The following is a 9,059-nucleotide window of genomic DNA, read 5'->3' on the forward strand; positions in this document are numbered from 1 at the left end:
CTGACTTGATCCTCACCTTACGAAAGTCATGTGCCAACGAGGCTTTTTGCCTTAACCAATCGATTGACGAAACCCCTACAACTTATAACGACAATCCTTGAATCATCCCGGGCATCTAGACCCTTAGGTACTCGTGCAAGAAATACCATGCTCTTTCCTTGCCCATAATAGGGATAAGAAGCAAGGAGCAAGAAGGAAGATTTGAGAAGTAGTTGGATAAAGATGAAGTGTATCGTACAAAACACTAATTTAATTCAAATTTTGGAGAAGTATCGAAGTCAGTTTAAAAGACGAACGAGCTGTACAACAACCTAAAAACCCAAAGGAAAAGGGGTCAAGGTGATGAAAAAATTCTTCAAGAAGCTTTGCATTTTTTGCGAGGATACAGAAAAGACATTCAAGTTTAACGAGCCTTGGAATTGTTAATTCTTAGTCCTAGGTGGAGAAAATACGGACAAGACGTTATACTAGGAGGAGAACAATAAAAAAGAAGAAAGACGGACTTCTGTAGATACACAACGCCTTCGAATGCTTGTGTTGGACTAGATTTAATTAAGGATGATGGACTCGAGCTAATAGAAATTGTCCGACCGATAGGTAGGGACAAAGCAAAACAGAAGGGGAAGGGGACTTCTTCCAATGCATCAGATTTTAGCATGGACGCGGACGGAATAAGGAAAATGACAACGACATTTGATCAATACAATCTTAATTTCGCTCAACGTCTGAAATGACGAGTATTAAGTTCTTGATGAAAAACACCGATTATCTTTCGCGACCGACCATCGAGCTAGTTTTGAAGAAGAAATAGAAGATCATGAAAAAATATTTCGTGTAGATCGTTTTGTTTTGTTTTTTTTGTTTTGTTTTTTGTTTTTTGTTTTTTGTTTTTTGTTTTGTTTTGTTTTTGTTTTGTTTTGTTCTGTTTTTTTTGTTTTGTTTTTCTTTTTAAATCTATGTTTTCTTAAATCTTTGTTGTTTTCTAGGTTTTTTTAATCTTGGTTTATTTTTATGTAATTTTTATTTTAAATAATGAAGTATTTTAATTTTAATTAATTTTTGTGTTTATTAATCATTTAAAAAAATTATATTTATTTTTTGAATTATAGTTCATAAAAATCAATTAAAAAAAATAAATGTGAAAAATAACAATTTTCTCCTTTCTGGTGAGTGAAATGACAATGAATTGAAAGCTGACGTGTAACTCAAAAAATATAAAAAATAATCATACTTTGGTCTTATAAATAAAATTAACTGTTATTAGTATTTGAATTTAAAGCATTTTGTTTAAACTAATTGCTAGATGTCTGTAATGATAAATGTGTTATTAGTATTTGAATTTAAAGCATTTTGTTTAAAGTAATTGCTAGATGTCTGTAATGACAAATGAGTCTTTCTGTTCAAAACGAAACGTTTTTTTATCAAACACCAGAAATTAGAAGGTTTCAAATGTTCTATACCGAACATGCTTGCTAAAGACTTTAGGTTATATATGGACATGCTTGCTAAAGACTTTAGGTTATATATGGTCTGGATGACTGGATCATTCCACCATCAATAATATACACTAAAAGACCGCCGTGATGATTGTTCATGGTGTATATCTTTTGTTTTACTTTAGATCATATCACATATCCTTCCACCATATATCCACTAAAAGCCGCCGTGAATGAGGAGATCCCATATATAGATATTTCAATTATTCTGATTTACACTCAACATGTTAGGTTTGATGTGGGCCTTCAAAATGGGCTTAAAAAATGGCCAAAAACTCTTTTTCATAGGATTAAAAAATGGGCCAAAAACTCTTTTTCATACATCAGACTCACAATTCCTCTTTTCTTTTCTGGTGCATACATGTCGATGAATCCATATCCATTTCTTTGTAATAAATTATTTTTTTTCTTTTATTTATTTTGTAATTATTTTAAATTAATTTTTTTTTTATATTTTATGAAATTTTGTATTTATTAAAGTTCATATAATATTCTAATATAATAATTACAATAAATATAGTAATAAATGAACATCAATTTCATTAATAAACTTACATTTTAATTTCAAAATCTTCAAAATTAAATCTCATTAATTTTTTTATTTATTTAAATTTAAAAGATAAAAAAATTTTCCATTATAATAGTTCATTTTTTTATTTTCTTATAAATTCAAAGTTGTTAAATATTTTGATATTTATATTAATATTTTTTTAATTAACTCATATAATACATAGGTCTCACAACTAGTCCTCCCTAATAAATAAGAAACTTTTTGTCACATGTCCTCTTCTCTTTCATTAAGACACATGTCATTTTCTAGAATTTTTGAAATTTCTATTTTCCACTTGTCATTTTATTGTATTTTTCATTTTATTAAATTAAAATTTATCATTTAATATGTAAGATAATATATATATATATATATATATATATATATATATATATATATATATATATATATATATATATATGTAAGGTATTTATTAGAAAGGGTTTATATATATGTAATATATTCAATACATTAAATCCTCATTAATTTTAATAATTCAATTTTTTTTTTCATTTTTCTTATAAATTCAAACTTTTTAAATTGTTAAAATTTCATATACTTTTGTAAATAAACTCATGTAATACATGTATGCCACACCTAGTTTTCAATAAAAAAATAAGTTTATTCTTCTTTTGACACGTGTCAATGTATTAGACATTTTAATTAATGTCATGTCATTGATTATTCATTTCAAATTTCACATTGTCATTCTAATTACATTAAGTTAATAACATTAGAATATAAATTAAAATAAAATTAATACAAATTAAAAAATCAATGATTATAATTTCATATAACTAAAAGTATCTCTTAATTAATAATTTATTTAAGATAATTGATTAATAATTTTAAATTTTTACCATAAAAATTTAATTAATTTTGTAAATTGTAACCATAGTTTCCACATATTATAAACTAGTTGAAAATAAAAAAACTTAACCAACATCACCTTGTTTTTGAGTTTTTTATAGTAAAGAAACATAGCACCACATGGCTCTCACATATTGTTTTTGAGTTTTTTTGTTTAGCTTTTTGTTTTTTGTTTTTTTGTTTTTTTTTTCCGGTTCTTTTAGAGAAATGGGGAAATAAAAGGATTAAGAATTTTTTTTGGAGAGAGAGAAAAATGAAAAAAAGGAGATGAGTAAAAGGGAGAGAAAGTGAAAAAATAAAAAGTCTTACGATGCGTTTGGTTGCGAAAACTTGTTTTCATTTTCTAAGAATTTTTTTTTAAAAAAATAGAGTTGAGTTTTCATTTTCAGCTTTCAATGAAAATTTTAGAAAATGTGTTTGGTTGGAAGCGACGAAGTTTTCATTTTCCATCTTCGAATTTAGAAAACTTTGGAAAACTGTAAAATTCATTTTTCTAATTTACATATAATTTGGAAAACAAATTTTTACATTTACTTAGAAGACTTTAGCAAACGTAACGAATTAAACAAGTTTTCAAATTTTTCGTTTTTCTTGGAAAATTTTGCATGAAAACTAGAAAATTTTCCACAACCAAACACATGCTAACTTATTTCGCTTATATTTGAGCGAATTTTAAAGGAAACAAAAAGATATATACCCTTGGCCATCTTTATCTGTTATGCAAATAGGGTACATAGATGAGACTTCATCTTCTCGATCAAGCAGAAAAGCTTAGGGGGCGTTTGGATGTAAAAAATTTCTAGTTTTCTAGGAAAATTTTCCAAGAAAAACGGAAATTTTGAAAACACTTTTGGTTCGTTCAGTTTTCCAAAGTATTCTAAGAAAAATGAAAATTTTCAGTTTTCCAAATTGTATGTAAATTAGAAAAGTGGTTTTTACAGTTTTCCAAAGATTTCCAAATATCAAAGATGGAAAATGAAAATTCCACCCGTTCCAACCAAACGCGTTTTCATTGAAAATTGAAAATGAAAACTCAATTCTATTTTCTGAAAACATTTTCATAGAAAATGAAAATAGTTTTCCACAACCAAACGCACCCTTAGGGTGCGTTTGGTTGTAGAACATTTTCCAGTTTTATAGGAAAATTTTCCAAGAAAAACAAAAATTTTGAAAACGCGTTTGGTTCGTTCAGTTTTCGAAAATTTTCCAAGAGAATGAAAATTTTCAGTTTTCCAAATTATATGTAAATTAGAAAAGTGATTTTTACAGTTTTCCAAATTTCTAAGATGGAAAATGAATACTCCCCCGGTTTCAACCAAATGGGTTTTCTAAAATTTTCATTGAAAATTGAAAATGAAAACTCAACTCTGTTTTTTGAAAACATTTTCTTAGAAAATGAAAATAGTTTCCACAACCAAAGGCACCCTTAAGATTTTCTTCCTACATCTAGATTTGCAACTTCATCATCCCCTTCTCCGCCTGTAATTTTTCCTACCTGCAACTTCATCTCTCCTTCTCTGCCTGTATTTTTTCCTTACAACTTCGACTGTATCAGGTATAAAATTCTAAATTGAAATTGTTTATATTTTTTACACACATTGTTGTTTTGATTAATTACAATCCTAATTATAATGCATTCATTGCATGATTCGAATCCACTCACCATTTATCATTAATTTCTCATTCTTTACACAGATTTTACCCGTGTCTACCCTTTTATCCATGTGTGTGTGTGTTTTTTTTTCTTTTTTGTCTGAATACATACAATTGCAGTATTTTTTGGTCTAATTACATTGACTTCATGTGATTTTCTTGGGTGGTGGTATGGTTTAGTATTTGGTCTAATTACATTTTGTGTAGTTATTTTCCCTTCTATTAGAAATATAATTTTTTTTTTACTTCTGATTCACATAGACTTCAAGTGGATGATAAATGATATAACAACTACGATGAGCTTTTAGGAAATAATGAGATTAACTTTAATCTAATTATCTGGACCTGTGTTATAAATAGGATCAATGTTTGATGCTTAATGATAGATTAATGCTTGATTTTCTATCTATTATGCTATTAAGATACCATTCTGGTTCAACCCTTTAATTGGAATAAAACATGAGCTCTTTAGTTGTTAATGAGATTGAAATACTAATATTATTATATGATATACATTATATATTGTAATTTATGTTTTTATATGTAAATCAATGAAGGGCAAAAACATAAAAATGCTCATTTCCTTCCAACTTGAAAACACAACTAATTATTTATTTCTTCTTTCTTTTTCTTTTCCCTCCCTCTCTTTAATTTTAAAACTCAAGAACACCGTGTGACTCTCTGGATCAACTCTCTCTTATGTGTTGTATAGGCTCACCAAATCTATACAACCAAGTTACTCCCAAAAGTCTCTCTTCTCTTCGTTTTATATTCATGAGTTAATAAAAATAATACTAACCTAGTTTAAATAGTATAAACCATAAATTTTGGATTTTTGTGAAGTTACACAACTTCCAGATGATTTTGTGAAGTTTTGTTTACTATAGAAAAAGCCTAAAATTACCCCTTTCATGAACACTTACTGCGTATAAAGAAAAAAATAAAATAAAACATAAGAACCTTAATATTTGTTCTTAGAGTTCTCTTTTTCTTTGCTACATTAAAGGTAAATATTATTTTTTTTCTTTTTTTAGTTAAAATTCACATATATACTAGTCATAGAAATAACTAAAAAGCACAAGTAAAACTATCTCTTTTTTAATTTTTATCTATTATTTATCATCTTTGTTTTCCTTTAGCAGAAAAAGGCCCAACCCAAATACTTCGACATAATATTTTATTTGGGCCTGGCTTGGGCCCAACCATCGTCTCCTCCTTCATCCCGACATCCCCTTACTCACTTCGTTGCAGCAGAAGTCGTCGTCGTTAATCAAACATCTCTTCCGCCACAGAGGAACACAACAACCTTTCATATCGATAAACTACAATGGCGCAATCACAGGTTCCTCCTATCATATTCAACTATCTCGTCGTCTCTTCTACAAAAATCCCTAATTCCGAATAGAATCTCCACCTTCGTTCCAAGTATCAATTCAAACTCTTGATAATCCTTTATAGAAAAAAGCATATGTTTTTCTTAGCAAATTTGTTCAGTGATTTTGAATTGACTTTAGCATCGATGTAAGTTTTATCCAGGTATCAAATTTCTTGAATTGCTAAACAACCCGTGAAATTGGGAGTAGAAAATACAAGGCATATCCATATCCAACGATTCTCTTTGCAAGATTGACAACGGTAAAAAGAACCACCGCCACCGCCACGTTCTCCATCGGCACTGCTTTCAGAACCCTCAAAACCGCCATGACAGACTAGATGAGTAATGGCAGGGCAAGAGACCACGAAACAAACGACGATTATTTTGCTACAATTCATCACATTTCCAACATTGTGTGTCTTGATATCTACTTAGAAAGAATCCTAAACAAAATGTGCATTTCTAGAATCGTCAATTCAGAGCTTGTTTATCGTGTAATCCGCAGCTGTTCCAATTCAGGTATCGAATCTTTCCGTTTCTTCAATTGGGTTCGAACCCAACACCCCCAATACGAACATACCACCATTGAATTTGAAGAACTCCTCAAAATCTTAGCCAAAACCCGCCATTGGGAGACCATGTGGAAGGTCGCACACCAGATGAAAACCCAAAAACTCCCAATTTCATCCTCCGTTGTTTCTTTTATAATCAAACATTATGGCAAAAACAGGCTTATCGATCAATCCGTTGAGCTTTTTAACAAATGCAACAACTTTAATTGCACCCAAACCACTGAAATACACAATTCCTTACTCTTCGCCCTTTGGGAAGTCAAGAACTTTCAAGGAGCATATGCTTTAGTTAGAAGAATCGTTCGTAAAGGAATGGTTTCTTCTCTCTCTCTCTCTCTCTCTATATATATATATATATATATATATATATATATATATATATATATATATATATATATATATATATATATATATATATATATATATATATAGGCAGGATCGTTACAAACATATGTTGGAACGAAAGAAAAACAAGAGGTCCTTGATATATACAAATTTAATTAATCTGTTTTATAATAACTCAATAATTGTAAGAAAAATATTTATATTAGTTTCTAAATATAACACTTTCAATTACAAAAATCAATAAATTTAAAGAAAAATAATTATTCTAGTTTTTTGATATGTAACTTTTAATGATATATTCAAGATCGATATTGTCTAACATATAACAATAAAGTCCATAAAAATTTTGGGTCCCTTTAAAAGATGGGTAATGGACGGTCACATCTATCGTCCACATTTTGGGACAGACCTTTATATAGGTCTACAAAGCAAAGGATTTGCTTATGATATTCGTTGACCTCGAGAAGGCATATAATATTATTTTGTGTGTGTGTGTGTGTGTGTGTGTGTGTGTGTGTGTGTATATATATATATATATATATATATATATATATATATAAAATCTTCAATACCAAATGAATTGTTATTAATTGTAAAAAAGCTAGAGTGCATTTTATTAAATTCTAGATAGAATTAAAATACAATAATAAATGCATATCAATTTAATTAATGAAATTTCATTCTAATTTCAAAAATACTAAATTAAAGATTCATTAGAGAAAAAAACACTTTAATTATTTACAAATCAATATTTTCTCACTTTTCTTATAAATTCAAACTTCTCAAATATTTAGAAGTTTGTATTTAGTTTTTTTTTCTTTAAATAAACCCATGTAATATATGAGTCTCACAAAACCCGTGGGGGTGCTACCCCTCGACCTGTTAGCGGGACCCTAGCTAGGGCTCTACCTCTTGGAGCCCGCTAGCGGCGCTGCCCCTAAACCGTGCCAAAGGGGCACTGCCCATTTGGAAACCCCAAACCCAGGGGTGCTGCCCCAGGACCCGCGACTAGTCGTTGAACCGACTTCTAATTCGATCTTATACATGTGTACACTCCGCACAACCCCGTACATAGGGATGTAAATGAACCGAACGAACACGAACATGGGTTTGTTCATGTTTGTTCATTTAAGTTAGCCGAACAAATCAACAAACACAAACGGATAAATGAACGAGTTTTCTTGTTCATGTTCGTTCGTTTAACAAATTACACTGTTCATGTTTGTTCGTTTAACAAATTACATTGTTTATGTTCGTGAACAAGTTAAACGAACATAAACGAACGAACGTAAACGAACAAAGATAAAAAAAACATAATTGAACATATATGAACATAAATGAATATATAATATGGTAATGTAATCAAACACGATTAAACATATATGAATATAAAATGAACTTATATGGACAAACATAAACGAACTTAAATGAACAATATAAACGAACGTTCACGAACATAATTGAACGAACGAGACCATCGTTCATGTTCGTTCATTTAACTAAACGAACGAGAATTTATGTTCGTGTTTGTTCATTTAATAAATAAACGAACATAAACGAACTTCCTGCTGAACGGTTAATGAACTGTTCGTTGAACGCTCAGTTCGTTTACAACCCTACCCGTACATATATTAGCGTACAGATTATGAAGCCCCTTAGCTCATATGTCAATTCAAGTTACTTAAAATGACACGATGACACTAAAATCACCAACATTTTAGTCATTTTTCGAGTAATCTTGCTTGAAGTATGCACGAAGACATTTTATCTCCAAGATTTATGGTATATGTGCTTAGCAAATCCGGATTGTCTCTAGTGAGGAATTTGATTCATTGACTTAAAAAACTAATTAAAATTTTTAGATGAGTGCAAAAATGATTATTGATTATAATAATGATGGCTCATTTGCTTTGTATCTTTAAAGGCAATTTCAAGAAATTTATCATGATTTTGGTTTTTACTTAAATTAGTTTGTAATTAGAGATGCTGATGCTTGCAGAATTGGATTCTTGTTTCTTGTGAAATGTGAAAGATGTTCTTGTTTCCACTTTGGAAGATAAACAAAGATTATTTTTGTTCTTTTGTTACTGGTTGTTTGACCATACTTGGAAGAATATATTTTTAAATGGAAAAAGTATTGTACTATAGCTTAAATTAATCAAACCAATTTTCTTTGAGAAATCGTGAATTCTAGTGGG

The 9,059-nt window shown here is 29.3% G+C and overlaps 1 protein-coding gene across 1 annotated transcript; it reads left to right on the forward strand.

Annotated features, from left to right (window-relative positions):
- The first annotated feature begins 6,282 nt into the window (after positions 1–6,282).
- Positions 6,283–8,783, forward strand: LOC145045263 (pentatricopeptide repeat-containing protein At5g18390, mitochondrial-like). Its single transcript, XM_078993601.1, has 2 exons — positions 6,283–6,831; positions 8,724–8,783. Exons 1-2 carry the CDS (start codon positions 6,283–6,285, stop codon positions 8,781–8,783), a joined length of 609 nt encoding a protein of 202 aa, XP_078849727.1.
- Positions 8,784–9,059: the final 276 nt, after the last annotated feature.

This window comes from Lactuca saligna, chromosome 5, assembly GCF_052625555.1.
Source record: "Lactuca saligna cultivar CGN05327 chromosome 5, ASM5262555v1, whole genome shotgun sequence".
NCBI classification, from domain to species: domain Eukaryota; kingdom Viridiplantae; phylum Streptophyta; class Magnoliopsida; order Asterales; family Asteraceae; genus Lactuca; species Lactuca saligna.